Genomic DNA, 18,545 nt, shown 5'->3' on the forward strand with positions numbered 1-18,545 from the left:
ATTTTCATTTTCGTCTGTCTCATAAAAATATGGGCATTTCCATTTATGGAAAATTATCATAATTTATTAGTCTTATACATCAGGTTATTTACAACTTATATCACAATTAAAATACTAATAATAATAGGGTCTCACGATCCACTAACCCTACTTTAACTATCATTTTCCACCTCTCTTTTACTTTACCAATTTTATTTTAATTTTCGTGTCATATCGTATGTCCATATTTTTATGGAACGGAAAGAGTATATAATCAGATCAAATTCAAATATGTCATACAACTTTCAAAATTATGTCAAAAAGTTACAAAGAATGGATTGTTTACAATTAACGCATGACAGATTTTATTTTTTTGGGTGAAATTATAGTACTACTTGATATTGCACTTGATAAATAAAATGTAGATGTAGGGATCTCAAATCGCGTACCCGCATATATATGACACTATCTTTTCGGACAACCGATCTCAAAAATCCAAAAAACAAAAACCTGATCCTTAATTACTATAGGTTACCCGATCACCTAAATTGGATACTTACGTAATTACGTAACTCAGATATCTGATCCCAAAATTTAGATACTCGAAATACCCAAATTTTAAGAAGTACTCTATCAATTCTTTCCGATTTTTCGATAAATAGCACACCCGAACTCGAACCAGACACCCACGATCTTTTGGATTAGGTCGGAAAATACTAGATATATAGTTTAACAGTTTCATGTGAATAGTGAATTAAATGATTATCTATTCATTAAAAAACAATATCTTTTAATTAAAAATCACAAACATACGAATCAAAAATAATTTATCGCCCTTCATGATAGACTAGTATCTATGACAATATCGAAGAAAATTCCATGTTTGACATGTTCACCAATTTCGTATTCCTAATTCAAATTATAGCACCTAAACAGTGTTTGCAGCTGCTTTAGTACTCAACCAAACCCAGAAAGTTTGACAAACGTGTGACAATATCTTTTCTCCAGTTTAACATTTACTCCTCCGTTCCTTTCCCCCAAGTTTTCCTTCATAAATCGGTCATCTTCTATTCGATCTTTCAGCGTGGGCTCTCTCCCCGGTTAAGGTTTCTCTCTCTCCCTATCTGCTAACTTTAACGATTACAAATTTATCCGTTATTTTAATATTTAAAGACCCAGTTATCATGTTAGATAGTTGAAACTTGATCACAAATTTGTGAATTTTGGATTAGAATTTTAGTTTTGATTTGTGGATTGAATTTATTATCGATTTGAGGTTTAATTATCTGTTCGAAATTTCATAAGCAGTTTGGTGTTTTGAGGTAAAAAAATGGAGGGAGGATTTGGGGAATCGATGAATAGGCAGCCCCCAAGCCCTTCGTTTGCAAGCAGCAGCAGCAGCAATAACAATAGCGATGCTGGATATTTTGAGTGTAATATTTGCTTCGATTTGGCTCAAGACCCTATAGTTACTCTTTGTGGTCACCTCTTCTGCTGGCCTTGCCTCTACAAATGGACTCACATCCACTCTCTTTCACATGAATGCCCCGTTTGCAAGGCTCTTATTGAAGAGGAGAAGTTGGTTCCTTTATATGGCCGTGGAAAGAATTCCACCGACCCTCGCTCCAAGTCTATTCCTGGGACGGACATTCCACATCGTCCCACGGGTCAAAGGCCTGAAACAGCTCCTCCACCTGATCCAAATGCTAATGCCAATGCATTTGCACAGCAAGGATATGGATTTACGGGAGGCTTCGGCCCCTTTGGTGGTTTTGCACCTGTGGCGAGTGCTAGATTTGGAAACTTCACATTTTCTGCAGGACTTGGGGGACTACTACCTTCGTTCTTTAACATTCAAGTGAATGGATTCCCAAATCCAAACCTGTATGGAGCAGGTCATGGTTTTCCATATGGGTATCCTAATACGTTCCATGGTGCGCATGCTCAGGGATTCCATCATCATGAAAACCAGCAACAGCAAGCGGATTCCACCCTGATGCTCCTATTGCTGGTGGTCGGTTTGAGTGTGCTTTTAACTTTAATTTGGAGTTGAGGTAAATCATCAGTTGGAGCTTGAATTTCAAATCTCTGTTCCTTGCCTGTAGTAATATATGTTAGTGCATTTCTTCTATGCAAGTTGTGTTTATTGTATCCTTTACTTTTTTGTTAGACAACTTTCATTTTTATAACATCTCAAGTGCTATCAATCAATTGCTGTGTTTGGTAAGTTTCTTTATATGTATGCATGGTGTATCAAGGAACGGATATTGCATTTTGGAGTTTTGGTGGCGAGGTGAAGCATCATCTGAGAGTTATAGGGCTCTATAATTAGCAGTTTGATGTTTGTCGTTAACAGCGTCTTGAATTGTAGGGCATTGGCATTGCTGTTGTTGATAGGTACTTGAATTTAGCTTCTATTGCATTTGATACTTGTATAGCTCAATAAGTTGTATTCCAAATCACAGCACTCTAGACTCACTTGTTTGATTTATGTTGGTAGCCCTTGTGATACAAGGTTCAATGTTTCATATAGATTCTTATTTCTTCTATGAAGTTCAAATGTTTTAAGTATAGGATGCTAGTTTACTTTTGAGGTGAAGGAAAAGTGAATGAATCAAATAAATGAAAGCTTTGGAGTTTGTAGTTTTTTTTCTATTCTTATAAGCTTGTGAACAACCTTGATTTTATACTTGAAAACTCACTTATTGAATGTCTAACTAATATCAGTAATTAAAATAGGATTTGATATTTATGTGTTGTTTACATTTACATTCCTTAAACATGTCGAATTTTCAACAAGTCTATTCATTACAATTAAATTTTGTTAAAATTTTCGTTCAGATATCTGTATTGAGTAATTAAACCACATTTGATAAATCACCCTTACCGTTTTCGTGGACACTTAACTAATGGACTCATAAAACTGAAAAAACCCCTTTTATGGTGGGCAACAGTATTATGAAAAATTTAATAGCAGACGAGGAAATATAAGAAATACTAACCCGAGAGACGAGAAGATGTGCCTGAACGAGATATATAGTAACAAGAAGAAGAAAAATGATTGAATAGAAGAGCTCCCAAATATTTGGTGATCTAAGATGTATCGATATCAGAACTCATTATTTCGATCAATCATTTTTTTCCAAACAGAAGAAACTTAAGACAACAGTAATTTAAATAATTACTGTACATATATATAGGTCCATCTGTTACTGTTAGGCCCAAATCAGAAACTAAAGCCCATAAAAGAGCCCACGGAAAGCAATTTTGGTATACATGAAATATTTCCCGCCTCTAGGAAAAAGATTTAAATTTTCGTTCCCCCAAAATTCAGCATTTCAATTCTCAGTGAAACCACTTGCCAATTCCCCCTAATCTTCCAGAGACTGTTCCCAATTTCAACCCCTAATTCCTCCAATTGAGAGAGGAAATACACATTAAGGAGATCTGTCTCGAGGGGTTCAAATCCTACGCAACGAGAACCGTGGTTCCGGGCTTCGACCCGTATTTCAACGCTATAACAGGCCTCAACGGCTCCGGCAAATCGAACATCCTTGATTCAATATGCTTTGTGCTGGGCATCACCAATTTCCAACAGGTCAGGGCTTCTAATTTGCAGGAGCTGGTCAAGCTGGAATCACCAAGGCCACTGTGTCGATTGTTTTTGACAACTCTGACCGCAGTTGTAGCCCTCTTGGCTACGAGGATTCTCCTGAAATTACAGTAACACGTCAGGTACGCGGGATTTCTAGCGTTTCGTTGTACTAGTTCTTGCGTTTGGTTTCTTAAAGTTGTCTCTGATATTGGGGAACTTCTCAGGGCGGTTTTGCAACGATTTGAGGGTTTTGTCCTTGCAATTTTTGCGGCTATAAAAACTGCTGAAGATGGAACTTCTGATATTAGAAAAATTTTCAGGAGCTTTCAAATAGTTTGGATGAGCATCAGAAAGAATTCCAAGTAAATTGTTGAATCTTTTCTGGATTAGTATCTAGTACTACTTTATACCAGATCTCAGTATAACGTTCATGTAATGCTGCAGGGTGTAATGACAGGTAAGAGCAGTGGAAATGATGAGAAGTGCCTCGAAGACCAATTGGGAGATGCCAAGAAAGCTGTAGGAAAGTCAGAGACAGATGCAAAATCAGATAAACCATGTTGACAAAGAGCTGAAGGAGAAAAAAACTCAATTAGTGTCTACATCTGCAAAAGCTGCTGCTATTGAGAATGAGCTTAATGCCAAGAGGAAAGAAGTTGGAACAGTTGAAAAGGAACTCGAATCTCTTTCTTATGATGATACCCTTATGGAGTCACTCCAAAAGGTACATTTCATTAAATTGTATCACATGGTTATTTACTACTTGGTGCATGCATCTTTGCCTCATTTGGATTGCTGAATGCTCTTAGGATCGGATGATTGAGTCAGAGACGGTGCAGAAACTTGAAAGGAAAGCACGTGAGGTTTCTTCAAGATTGGGTAGGGTTGAATTCAATTACCGTGATCCAGAAAATAAATTTGATCGGTCAAGGGTGAAAGGTGTGGTCGCAAAACTAATTAAAGTAAAGGATGGCTCTGCAGCGGTTGCCTTAGAGGTTTGTTATTGTATTTTCGACAAGTGGTAGTTCAAATTGTTTCTTTTAGATGTCTTCCTCTGATGTGATCTCAAGGTCTTAGTTGATTTTGTTGAACTCTTGTTCAGGTAGCTGCTGGTGGAAAGCTGTTTAATGTTGTTGTAGACACAGAAAATACTGGAAAACAACTTCTTCAGAAGGGTGGTCTGCAGAGGAGAGTCACAATTATTCCTCTAAACAAGATCCAGAGCCACCCCATCTCAAAGCGAATCCAAGATGCTGCTGTTAAATTGGTTAATATGCAACCCGCCTCTCTGATGTGTTTTATCTTTGACTTGTTATGTCAATAAACATGTTATTTTCATTTTTGCAGGTAGGCCAAGGTAATGCCGCTGTGGCACTTTCTTTGGTCGGATATGACCAAGAACTTCAAGTAAGCTCCTAGACAGCAAAATTGATTTTATTTTCAATTTTAGTTGGTTTATCTTGTTATTCACCTTTAGGTATTTATTTTTGCTAGTATACTAAAACAATATTCTGGGTGGCTCTTTTCTTCTCTATGATTGTCAGAATTTTGGGACTCTATTCCGAACTGTGCAAGCATAATAGAAAGTACATTCTCATTTGACGAATCTGCTTTTAATATTAAAAGGGTGCTTGACTAAGTGTATCCAAAAATATACTATGAAGTTTTTAGAATTTATAAATTGCTAGCTTTTATTTTTAAAATTTAAGTTGGATGATTGAGCCTGCAAGAAGTTAGTAATTGTAAAGTTGTAGGAAGGAGTTTTCTGAAATATTTCAAAAAAGTTGGAGCACTCTTAATTGTTGAAATACAACAATTTGAATATTTTTTAAAAATAGTTGCTGAACGCTGTGAAGGTGCATACTGCATACAAGTTCAGCCAATCACCCTCTCAATTTTTTTTCCTGTAGAATGTGAAGTAGAAATATTTATGAGCTATACCCTTATGAGACATATCAATGCTATGCAGAGTGCCATGGAATATGTGTTTGGATCAATATTTGTTTGCAAATCAATTGATGCTGCAAGAGAGGTATGTTTACTTTATACTCCATCCGTTTCTTAAAAATAGGAACTTTTGTAATGGCACGTGTTTTAATGCAAAATTGGTAAAGTAAGAGAGAGGAAGAGAAAAAATGGGTAAAGTAAGAGAGAGGAAAAGAAAAGGTAGTGGTTTATGGAGATAATCTCCTGAAATGGAAAGTTTCTATTGTTAAGAAACGGAGCAAAAAGGAAAGAGTTTCTATTTTTAAGAGACATGGGAAGTATGATGTTTTGTAGCTTCTCTGACAGACCTGGTTGAATAAGTTTTCTGTATTGATATTCCTTGCAAATACAGCCTTATGTGATGTTAGAATCTCATTGACATCTCCACTGCATCTTGCATAATGTATCATCTTTCAAATTGTTGGAATTGTCAAGTTACTTTTCAAAGATGCACTTGTATTCAAATTCTGTTGCTGTCGTGATGACGAGGAATGGGATGAAAGGTGACATATAACATCTTTTGATTATGGCACTGATTGAACTGTGGACATGTCTATGCAATGCCACACCTCAAATGTGTGTGCTTTTCTCTTCTTTCCTTTAATATTCTCATCTGTGACCTAATTGCTTGGTTTGTAGGTAGCCTTCACCAGAGAATTCTTTATGGACTTTTGACCGGTGGTAGTCGCAAGTAAGTGATGCTACTTTATGGAGTTGAAAATTCTTGTTTACCCACATCATGATACAATTTAGTTTCTTTATGTTATTGTTTTTCATACGGTCTACCGTCAGAGTAACATATATACATTTTCAAACTCTGCATAATTCCAGAGGTGGAGGTGAACTGTTGAGGCAGCTTATGCTTTGGCAGAAGTTGAATTGGAACTCTCTACTCATCAAAAGCGACTGTCAGAAATTGAAGCTAAGGTTATTTTGAACCTTCATCAACTTTTGTGTCTTTTCAAAAGAAGTGTAAATGTAATAGTAATAATCTTGATTGAATTGAGTTTCTCTTATTAAACATTAAAAGATGGTTAAACCTAATAGTTATGAAAATGACCTTGAGGTTCAGCCGAACTGCAATAGAAATGAATGTCTCACAAACCTACACTTGATGTTTCCCATTTATCAACCTAATCTAAACTCTAATTCATCAATGTATTGGCATCAGATCAATGAGCTTCTTCCTCATCAAAGAGTGTTTGAAAACCTTAAGAAAGATTTGGTACTCAAGTCGCATGAGCTCAGGCTCTTAGAGGACAGGGCTAAACAAACTGAGCACCATCAGGTTGAGCCTCAATCTTTATTTACTGCAGAACAACTCAATTCTTCTGGTTTTTTCCATTACATATTTTCATATCTGATTCCTACTTCATTGTCATGCATAACATTTCATGAACTCTGTCTTGTAATGTAGCTCAGGGAGTGGGTACAGAGTACAGAGGAGAAGCTAGCTGAAGCAAAATCAGCAATTATAGACAAGAAAGTTCTGTATGATGAATGTGCGACCAGAGTGTCATCCCTTGACTCTTGAGAAGTCGATCCATGACCATGCTGGAAACAGGGAGAGTAGGCTTAAGGATTTAGAGAAGAAGATCAAGGCTATCAAAACCCAGATGCAGGCAGCTTCAGAGAACCTCAGGGTATGTTCACCATTGTACCTGAGATACTTTCTACCATGAACCCACACATTCCAAACCCTCAAAATATTGGAAATAATTTTATCTTGAAGTTTATTAGCTTGATTGGTCATAAGACATTGGGCATTGAGCTGACTCTGGCAGTATGATTAACCTCTTATGTTCTATCAATCATAAAAATCTTGCAATTTAGTAAGAACTAACTATTCTCGTTTGAGTAGTCATGGTATATCCATATATATTATCTTCGTGCAAATTTGTATAACCGTATGCAAGTATTATTTCCGTTTGCTCAATTATGAGCCCCATAAACTCATTTTTTTATTGTTTCTGGCTATTTATTTGACCTGATGCATTATTGAACATCTTATATCTCACATTAATTCTGCTTTAGTCAACTAACTTACATCACGGTTCTTGTTTCATTGGTGTGAACCATTAGCGACATGAGACTGACAGAGAGCGGCTTATAATGGAGATGGAAGCAAATAAGAAAGAATGCTTATCATTGGAGAGCCAATTAGAAGCTTTGAATAAGCACATTGAGGATCTTAGTTCCGAACTGGATTCTCAGAGAACCAGGGTACATACCACTTACCAAATCAGATATTAAGTGTTCTATAACAGTGCTCTTCCTGCAAGGAAATACTAGAAGTGATGTCCCTTCTGTCTTTTCAGATTTCTTCTATTAAAAAATCTCGTGATGAGGTCCAAGCTGAGCACAACATGGCCAGCAGGAAGATCAAGGAATGTGGTTCACAAATAAGTGGTATTGTCAAGAAGCAAAAGGATATCCAGCAAAAAATTAGTGAAGTCAATCTAGAGAGGAAAAGAATGGAAAATGAGGTAATTCATTTACTTGGGTAATTGGAACAGCTTCTTTAGACAAGCTAAATTCACTTTTCTTTCTGGCTCTAGGTCAAACGCATGGAGATGGATCAGAAAGATTATGCAATGAAGGTTGATAAAATGATTGAAAAGCATGCATGGATTGCATCCGAGAAGCAACTTTTTGGACAAGCTGGATCAGATTATGATTTTGAGTCCCGCGATCCCCTTAAGGCTAGGGAAGACTTTGAGAAACTGGAAGCTGAGCAATCTGGGTGAGAATGAAGCAAGATATTGGTAAACATACAATTCAATTAGAAGAAGAATTCCTCTAATAGTTTCCATATCTTCATTTCCTATTGCAGTCTAGAGAAGAGGGTGAATAAAAAGGTCATGGCCATGTTTGAAAAAGCTGAAGATGAGTACAATGATTTGCTATCTAAAAAGAACATAATCGAGGTTAGCAATGTGAATTATAAAAGTTTACGTCCTTGTTCTGCCTTTATTTATTCTACATTTTCTATGTAGAATGACAAGTCAAAAATCAAAATGGTTATTGAAGAGCTTGATGAGAAGAAGGAGACGCTCAAGGTTACATGGAATAAAGTTAACAAGCAAGTACCCATTTAATTTACAATAAGCGCAAGTTCTTGAATAAAGAAATTTAATTTCTTCCGAACTGACACATTAGTTTTCTCTCCTATTTATTAAGCTGTAACCATACTAGCTTTAGTTATTGACTTGGTGCTTTTTTTATTCAGAGATTTTGGTTCAATATTTTCTACTCTCTTGCCTGGCACAATGGCCAAGCTGGAGTCTCCAGAAGGAGGCAGCTTCCTTGATGGCTTGGAAGTTCGAGTTGCTTTTGGGAGTGTCTGGAAACAGTCTTTGTCTGAACTCAGTGGGGGACAGCGATCTTTACTCGCGCTTTCTTTAATCTTGGCTTTGCTTCTTTTTAAACCAGCTCCATTATATATATTGGACGAGGTATGTATAACATGTATCTTGAACTTGAATTATCTGCTCAAGCAATTTAAATTTCTTTCTCAAACCACTATTCATTCTTCCTATCCACTACTGAGACATTATTTAAGACTGTCATAAACCTCTAGATTCTACATAAACCGATGTGCATGATCCAACCTATCCTTTCTGAAATGTGTCTCAGGTTGATGCAGCTCTTGATTTAAGCCACACACAGAACATCGGAAGAATGATTAAATCTCACTTTCCACACTCAGGTTAGAATTCATGCTTCTATTGCTTATTCTCCTGTTTCTTCAGAGCAGCCAGAACAGATTTGACCATACCTGATATGTCTCAAGGATGTTTATTGACGTTGACATATCAATCATTATTTTATGTTCAAATCATGTCTATTTTGATTTTCATCTTTATATTCAAATCATATTCTTCACACTGAGAATCTGATGCCTTCTTTTTTCTTCCCCCCCCCCCCCCCCCCCAATGTGCAGTTCATTGTAGTCTCCTTGAAAGAAGGCATGTTTAACAATGCCAACGTTCTTTTCTGGACAAAATTTGTAGATGGTGTTTCCACTGTTCAGAGAACTGTGACGAAACAGCAAAGCAAGTAACTGTGATTGTCCGATGAGCATAATTATACCTACACATGACATCTTTTCTTCATATAAATAGAACAACCATTTGATTTTACATGCCAAATGTGTGTTACCATTTGTCATCGTGTTGATGGCTTTGATGAACTCAATTGTTGGTTGTATCAATTCTGGCTACAAAGTTTAGCCAGGTTCAACTTCTCTACATTGTCTTACCCAAGAACTCAGCATGCTACACCACAATGTACTTTCTCTCTTTCTTTCTTTTTTTAACTCATTAGATCATCTAATCCTAGGGCCAAGATTTGGACTGCATTTTTGGATTTAAATGCATTTTTATTTTGATCATCCCCCTATATATATAATATTTATGTTAGATTTATAAGATTATTATTATAAATAAAAAAACCCTTATATTAGTAGGTTAGATCCTCCATTTTCAGTCTCATCTACAAGTATGTCTTTTGTCAAATTCACCAACAAGGTTCCATGAAATGAAGATAATGTTGCTCATGATTTTATAATTTGTTTTTAATTTGGTTGTCGAAGTTTTATAAATTTGAATATTAGAATGATTGTATGCAAAGGATTTGAAATTTAATTTGAATAAGAACAAAGGATTTGAAATTTAATTAAATTCCATATAATTATAATTCCAATTCAATTCCAATCATGTGTATCGAACAGACCGTGAGAGAATTTAGAATTAAATTAAATTCCAAATCCAAACATTTTTAGTAATATTAAACAATGGATCTAGATTTGAATGCTTCAATTACATGATACCAAACCAACTCTAATTCTGATCGCCTAGAATTCCTTTTTTTCCCTTACTTGAGCCTTCTGTGCTACTCAGTGGATACACCCATACAGACCAGTAACTAATCATGCTACGTTTTGGTTGAAATTTCAAATTTTATTCAAAATATTTACACAATATGAGATGCAAGCAAGCATAATAAACTAGCAGTTGAAACATTCCCAAATCCAATTAAAACAGTGTGGCCATAATAGCGAGTAGTGAGTACAAAGGTGATATGTAACGGCGTGATACAGGCGGAGACGTCGATATAAATAGCTATAACTATACCCCCTATTGTCTCTGGCTGTGGCGGTTCAAAGAGAGGCATCCCTTGTTTGCGATAATAACAATCCACACCTCCATCTCCTATCACCAGAAAGCTGCACCCTCGTCTATAATTTTACATTCAAGATCATCCTCAATTACAAGTTGTCCCTGGAATCTGCATTTGACAGTTCACATTAAGTGGGAACCACCAATACCTTGTCTTCGGATGCACTGCGAATTCTGTTTGTCAGGAAAACTCTAAGTACAGGAACTCAAAACAAGCTGAAAATAATCCAACTGTTAAATTCATGCCTCCTGGGTCTAGGTCGAATGGCCTGCCCAGTTGCAAGACTCACATGTAGTGTTTGTTTAACCAACAATCTAAGAGCAGATTGACAAATTAGGCTACTCTTCACCATGAATATTTCATAGTTCAAGAAGCAGGAAGTGATTATGAGAAAGTCTTGAGTCAATCATTTGCTCAACATTGACATGTTAAAAGAATGCGCCTTAATTTATTCTGAATGTGCCTTAATTTATTCTGAATGTGCCTTAATTTCTGAATGTAAGTTGAGTCGTATTCCTTTTTCAGCAAATAAATTTATTCTATCTCCTACTTTACTTTCTCTTTCTCTCAAACTTTAATCTCTCTCCACTTTAGCCTTTAAACATTAATTCAGACCATCAATCGAGAGTCTCAGTTTTCAAGTTCAACCGAGAATAAAGTTATTTTTGGTGTAGCTTCAAAGTCCTCGCATTAAATATTTTTCCCAATTTCATTCAGACCATCAACTGAGAGTCTCAGTTTGCATATATAATAGCAGTGTGTTCTAATTATTTTACTTTTATCACATTGATGCATGCCATGATGCATACTGGGAATACATACCTTCAATTCACCAAGCTATGATATTTTTGACCTAGTTTCCCACAGTCTGACCATCACTCTTAGCAGAAACTGAAGTTGTACCTTGCTCAATGCACTATATGCAGAGAAAAAGAAAATCGCAATAAGAATAATTGATTTAGCCAATGTGACATAGTACATGTTAATATTTGCTCATTCAGCTAACAAATGTATTATGTAAACATGTTTTGCCCAATGAACATGGATAGATTTAAATTCATTCCTTCCTTCCACCCAACTGGGACCTGGTAATTTAGAACGAGAGAGAATATAGAAAGCATACTACATTAAATAGTTGACGTATTATATATTCATAGCATTTACAATAGTCTTAGCTTCTAACTTTTGTGACTATAAGTATAAATTTTCTACAAGATGAGCTTTAAAACAAGGTAAAGAGGAAGGTACTTTAACATCATATTTGCCATAAGTTGTCTATCAATGTCATATCTCTATAAAGTCGGACAAGGTTCTGAAACAAGTTATTAATGACGTGTTCCTATTTAAGTCTCATGTCTTCAGAGTCACACTTGCATCCTCTTGTGCCATAGAAAGGCAGAGAGAGAACAAGGAAATCAAAGGACAAAAAAGCCATGACAACACCAAAATCTCAGAAGAATATCTATTACCTGAAGTAGGTAACTATGCAGCCAATCTAAAGTCTGAGGGAAAGCTGTAGCCGATATATTGACAACTGAGTAGCCCTGCTCACAAGTTTTCAAGAAGTCTATGAGCTACCATACGCAGAATATGTATGCAGCATGGTGCGATTCATCAAATACAATTATCCGATTGGAAGTAAATTAAAGTGTGCATTTAAAACCATCTATCTTCACTCTACCCGTAAAGGATTATAAAATTGTTCCTTTGCAGGATTAAAAGCTTTTATCCAATTTATTACAAGTAAAGAACAACCAATAGAGGATAGACAAAAGTTGTGATTGCATTTACGTTTTTCAGCAGACACACACACACACACACACACACATTCAAAGTCTTCCTATCAAGGCATAACAAAAGGATGATCAATAGATGGGGCAGAAGAACATATCGACACTTGAAATTTCACCACATGATTTATTATAAATTACAAAAATCGACCATAACACAGTAGTGTCTTTCCTTATGAATTTAGCATTTGAGTCCTCTGGCAAAGGTTTCAAATGGCAGTACCTGGGACTTAAATGAACAGAGGTAGTCCTGGATAGTTTTCAAGTTAGCAATTAACTTATCCTTGTCCTGGAAAACAAGTAGATTGATTGTCAACGATTTATTTTAAGAAATCACTCCAGAAGCATAAATACAAATGAATCATATAGCTAATATGTATTCCAAAAGCCTATGTAGAATTTATGAGTCGAGTATTACAAGCTTATAGAACACATAGAGATAAAAATTCAAGACTTGATACAAACTCAAACCACAACTATAAAAAGTGCAAGTAATGTGTAAATAATTCCCAAACTATTGAGCCTCATACACCAGATTGAATTCTTCAATAAGGAATATATAAATTAGGCTCACTAATTTAAGTTACCCTCAATTGATTCAGAGATACATCCGAAATCCGATGAGGACTTGAGAACAATAATTGCATGGTGCAGTCACCAATAAGGATAATGCACAATACTCTATAAACCAATATGCATGATAAAGTAATAGAGCACTTCACATACCAAAATTACCACTTGAGGGAATTTACTCAGTAATAGGATAGATTGATAAAACATAGGATTGAGTATTTGAAGAATAAGATGGTCAAACATGCTCAAAAATTCAAATGTGGATTAGCTTAAGATTATTTTAGCAATTCATCCTATTACTCAAAGTAGACATCCCATCACTGGTTTATATATATAACAAAAATGAAGCAGCACAGTATTCTTAATCACATTGAACAGTTTTTAAATGAAGTTTGTGAAAGGACAGTTAATGTATAACCTGTACAGGGAATTTTTCCATGGCACGAGTAGATAACCACTCCTCCAGCAAAGCCTGCAAAATCCAACCAGTTTAGGCAAACTTCCAAAAACAGAAATATTGTTTTGAATATTATAGCATAGCCGGTCTCTAAAGAAATGACAAAATTATTCGCTAAAAAGCATTTACTCATTTTCTGATCACCAAATCCAATAACCACCTGATTGCACGATAGATCCAACTTACAATCCCTAACTAACTCTCCCTTCCATTTAACCAATTTCACTTCCACATTTTAGGATTCCATTTCCTATATGATGTTAGGCTGTTTGCCCAACCTTATATTCCCAGGCAAGCCTAATGAGGATTTTCCCATCATTAAATTTTTTCGTACTCTTGCCCAGGTTTTCTCAAGTCTTAGTTCATAATATAGGAGTAATCTTTAGAGCTATCTGAGACAAGCTCTCATTGTGGTAACAAGGAAAACCATCAAAACAATAAGTAACTTTAGACACCTTATGGTCAAATTCAGCCATCTTCAGGATTATAGGAATTATAATGGGTTCAGGTCCAGACTTTTCTTTATTGACTGCAGGTGGCCGGATGGGTTCAGCATCTTTCGCCAATATGCCTGTGAAGATAGTTAGAAAGGTGGAAGTTTAGCTCAGAAAAATTAGTGCAAGCAGGTGAGATATCTTCTAGCAGAAACTACAGTATGAGTAACCAAATAAAAAATGTGAAAGTCAAGCTCACAAAAAAACAAGAATTTTCACCTTGACATTCAGGGCCACTACTGCTTATGTTCACATTTTCCAGAGCCCCTGAAACCATATCCACACTCAATGCTACTTCATCTGACCTGGCAATCTGAGTGCCAGAGTTGTCATTATCTTGATTAACAGATGCAGCAGTGGAATGATTCTCAGCTGAGCTTCCATTTTTTATTTTTCCTTCATCCTTTTCTCCCTCTTTTCCTTGGTTCGTGGTTGATGACTTATTTTCATCATTCATTAAGTAAATACTCGGATCCAAATGTATGCCCTGTAATTTTTATAAAAAAAAAAAGAAATACATAACCATGAGGACATATGTTCACAGGGTCCACCTCTATACGAATACAAATCCTCGAATAATAATAATAATTATGTAAAGAAGCAATTTAAACAAGTCCTAAAATAAGTTACAGGTGTATATCTGGACCATAATTAACTATTCATTATTTCTATGCAGGTTTAAGCAAACTGGAATATGTTCTTGCATGCAGATGTATGTACTTGTGGAAAATTACCAAGTGCTTTGCATGCAACTGTAAATGATAATACTTGGTACCAAAAATTATGCTTCATGGTCAGGTCTGATAATCACATCCGAATATGATCTAGAGTATAATAATATTCATGTACGGTGATTATGATCCAATCTTTTAGTATTTGAATTATAAAAAGAAGCTCAATATGATACCGATACATATTGTGTCCTCTTATATACTGCATGGTAGTATTAATAATCCATTCTGGCTAAAGAAAATAGGATTTGAACATTTGTCATAGCGAAGAAAAGTCAAGGTTCCTCTACTCCTGGTTTTCCAATATCCTTACCATGTAAACCATCAGAATTCACAATATATGATTCTTAATGTAATGAACTCTGAACTTTTAGGTACAACCTTTCAACAGCCTCACATTATTATTAAGTTATATTGCCAGTTATCTAAGATTCGGTACAGAAAAGAAACAAAAAGGAAAAGTAAAGTAAGCATGCAAACAAGAGATTCGCAAAGCAAAGCTAGATGGAAATTACCTCAATAATAATTGGTTTCCCATCCTTCATTGCTTTCTTCAAATCACCAGCCAAACCTATTCGAAGCACAAATTATACATGATTTATAGGATAATTTCCAATGCAACAGTGAAAAATACTGAAGCTATTGCAATACCTTTGCGGACAATTCGACACTCTCTGCAAAATTCAGTTATTAACTCATCAGACGAGCTGAAATCTCGTGCCCAAACTGGGGAAGATGTTAATGGCGCACTGAGATGAAAGAGTAGGCAACATTAAGCAGAATCACCATCAAACACTTTAGCATCACATATGCAATATTTATCAATTTTAATGAAAGTAACAATCAATGCATTGGAAAAGTAAAGTCTGATAATCTGCAATTGGATAAGCACAAACTTCTTAGAAGCAATCTAGAAAATTCTCTAGTAGCCCATATATTGACTATTTCCAGCCTTATGGCTTAATTTTTAGCATCAGTGTACACTGCCTAAGGCTGAACAAGTTGGACACCAATTGACTAAGACTGTCAGATAGAAATCTGGTTTTTAAGATAATTTCCAGAAACTGTTAACAAAGCAAAATTATAAGCCAAGGAGGTGCATACTCTGTGGCTGTGCGCAGTAACTCGTACACCATACTCGTCTGTACATTAAGACAATATAAAAGCACTAGAGTTAGTTTGAGAATTCCCAAACAACCAAGGGAGAAACAAAAATAAAAAGAGAGTAATAAATTATAAATCAAAACTGGGAAAAAAAAGCCAGGAGCAAGAATTTGAGTGTGGGGACTCCAACAAATGGACTTTAAGCATTACTTTCGTAATAAAGAGAATCTCACCTGCAACACATTTGGCAAATTTAGCCTTTGTGCAAGTTGAGTAGCAATAGTCGATTTTCCAACACATGCAGTTCCACATACAAGAATGACCAGTGGCACTCTTTGATGATGAAATCTTATAGACAGAGAAAAACATATAAAAGTAATGGTAAACATTAGAAGAAAACAAAGTATCAGTTCATATATCATCTTAATACGCAGATATGCAACAAGCAAGTAGCTATGGGTTTGTTAAATCTGATATTCCTCTCATCATTCTAGGGAAATAACAATGTAGGTGCATTATGTACTTTTGGGGAGTACACATATTCCCTTATTCACCCAAAGTGACATATTCCAAACCTCTAGTCATCTTCACATATGCCCAAGTCAGAAAACAAAGTGAATGTGTCCACACGTGATACAATTTATTACTCCCTCCGTCCCAGTTTAAGAGTAAAATTTAGTTATGGCACGGGTTTTAAGAAATTGATAGAGTGTGTAATAAATGAAGTTAGGAAGTGGTTGTTGGAGTGTGTAATAATTAAAGTGGGGTAGTGGAGAGTGGGACTCTTTTGACGTTTTGTATGTTTAGGATTTTGTTTTGTTTTATTTTTATGAAAGTAATGGCATTTGAGTGCAAATTTCATCAACAATGAGGTTAAATTTTATGTCCAAATATGGTAAATTCTAAATGGGACTCATAAATTGGGAAGGATGGAAATGGCAAAACATGACTCTTAAACTGGGATGGAGGGAGTATCTTCCAAATGGTGTCTTAATGTTAGGAAATATTCAACCCAAGTATTTTTTTAATATAAAAATACTTGACCTCAGTTACCAATATCAACATAAAACAAAGATGAAGAAGTAACTGACCTCGTCATCATTTTGTATCGGTTTATATACTCTTGGCCATAACCTCGCCGCTCCATGAGCTACGAGAATGAGGGAAAAATTATGGAACTATGTAATTATGTGTGCAAGCCTCCATATACAATGCAAGCAATACAAGAAAATACAATGAAAAGATTTAAGAACATAACAAAAACAGGAATAACAGTCCAGGAAATTCACTAGTTGAAAGAGATATATTCCTTGATAGTTCATTAAAGAAATGGAGTTAAGTTCGCCCGTACTATATTGGGCCATTAAGGACACTGGAAACCACACAAACAGAATGTAAACAGAAGAAGACCATAAAAATTACACCAAAGAAAACAACAAGTGGTCCGCTAGAACTTTTAGGTCCCAGTCTGAAGGCACCAATCAAGACAGCAAAGTCATTCAAGCTCAATAAAGTAAATAAGAGGTAATCTAGAATGACTGAAAGACTTATCATAGTATCATACCAATTACAACAAGAAGGACTAATGGAATTCCAAAACATGCATTGCCATTTATCAAAAAGCTCTAATTTAACATAAATGCTGAAAACTAAAGATGGCGAATGAACACACCTTAAATAAGTTAGCTTCGAGGTCAGACTGCGAGCTGCAATGCAATTATCTTAGTCAGTTAACAGTAGAAGAAAACGAATTGTCATCCAAACATGTGTGCGGTGGCAGAACATACACGTCTAGAAGGCTATTATCTATAAGCAGCTTTTTTAGCTCAAGAGCAATCTTAATAGCCACGTGATTAGGAATCTGCAATGAAGATCAAATAGAACACCATAACTACAAATTCGTTTAATTTAACAAAATAATCAGGAACCCTCCAAAGTGTAAAAACAAAAAATGCCCGGGGTTTTTGTTTTACCTTAGTTACAGTCAACATTCTGCTAAGCAAAAACCGGGAGAGCACGTAATAGTGGTCGGCATTGTCTCCCAACCATACCTTCACCTGAATTGAACCAGCAAGTGTTGAAATTTTGTCAACAGAAAAAATAAATAAATAAAAATAGAAGATGATTTATGATCGGATGAGTAAACCTTAACAAAATCATATTTAGAAGAAGCGTTGCGAGTGGAGAAGGGGAGAGCGGCTGATTGGGCGTTTTGAAATCGACGATCAAAACCATCTTCTTCTTCTTCATCATCATCATCTTCCTCTTCTTCCTTAGGGTTTTGGATTGCGACTCCTTTATCTTTCTTCATTTCGCTATTGGGATTGATTATAGCGTTGTGTTCTGGATTTCGTCACAGTCTGTATTGTTATTTGTTCGACTTACGTGTGCTTGTGCTGCTCTTCTTCTTCAACACTTGTGTATTTTCAACTCTGCTCCAGAATTAAATTAATTAATTGTAAAATGTAATACTCCTTCCAATTGTATAAATAAACAAATGGGCCTGATACAATAAACTATTCTCCACATTTTCATTTTGGGCTATCCATAAAATATTGTTTACGTTCATTTTTTTTTTCTTTTTAGATAAATGGACCTCATACTCAACGGTACTACTTTATTATATTCACATTCTAATATAAAACTAATACTAGT

General features: G+C 35.6%; 2 protein-coding genes and 1 pseudogene across 6 annotated transcripts; 2 read left to right on the forward strand and 1 right to left on the reverse strand.

The window, feature by feature from the left end:
- The first annotated feature begins 850 nt into the window (after positions 1–850).
- Positions 851–2,550, forward strand: LOC121805534 (E3 ubiquitin-protein ligase RNF5-like). 3 transcript variants are annotated; one of them, XM_042205430.1, is made up of 3 exons: positions 853–1,085; positions 1,288–2,033; positions 2,238–2,550. In XM_042205430.1, the coding sequence occupies exon 2, from the start codon at positions 1,310–1,312 to the stop codon at positions 2,030–2,032; it is 723 nt and encodes a 240-aa protein (XP_042061364.1). In that variant the 5' UTR covers positions 853–1,085; positions 1,288–1,309; the 3' UTR covers position 2,033; positions 2,238–2,550. The 3 variants fall into 3 exon arrangements, with proteins under 3 accessions (XP_042061365.1, XP_042061364.1, XP_042061363.1); XM_042205431.1 differs by having other exon boundaries at positions 851–1,085; positions 1,302–2,550; XM_042205429.1 differs by having other exon boundaries at positions 855–1,085; positions 1,288–2,550.
- Positions 2,225–9,909, forward strand: LOC121804179 (annotated as a pseudogene).
- Positions 9,910–10,500: 591 nt separating this feature from the next.
- On the reverse strand, positions 10,501–18,332 carry LOC121805581. Of its 3 annotated transcripts, none has more exons than XM_042205493.1 (16): positions 18,037–18,332; positions 17,864–17,947; positions 17,678–17,751; positions 17,563–17,596; positions 16,982–17,040; positions 16,124–16,238; positions 15,891–15,928; positions 15,438–15,535; positions 15,302–15,357; positions 14,275–14,542; positions 14,017–14,132; positions 13,523–13,576; positions 12,755–12,820; positions 12,211–12,285; positions 11,564–11,657; positions 10,501–10,849 (listed from the first exon to the last, which is right to left on the reverse strand). In XM_042205493.1, exons 1-15 carry the CDS (start codon positions 18,199–18,201, stop codon positions 11,595–11,597), a joined length of 1,365 nt encoding a protein of 454 aa, XP_042061427.1. In that variant the 5' UTR covers positions 18,202–18,332; the 3' UTR covers positions 10,501–10,849; positions 11,564–11,594. The 3 variants fall into 3 exon arrangements, with proteins under 3 accessions (XP_042061427.1, XP_042061428.1, XP_042061426.1); XM_042205494.1 differs by having other exon boundaries at positions 10,501–10,905; XM_042205492.1 differs by having other exon boundaries at positions 10,501–10,914.
- Positions 18,333–18,545: the final 213 nt, after the last annotated feature.

This window comes from Salvia splendens, chromosome 5 (assembly GCF_004379255.2).
Source record: "Salvia splendens isolate huo1 chromosome 5, SspV2, whole genome shotgun sequence".
NCBI lineage: Eukaryota > Viridiplantae > Streptophyta > Magnoliopsida > Lamiales > Lamiaceae > Salvia > Salvia splendens.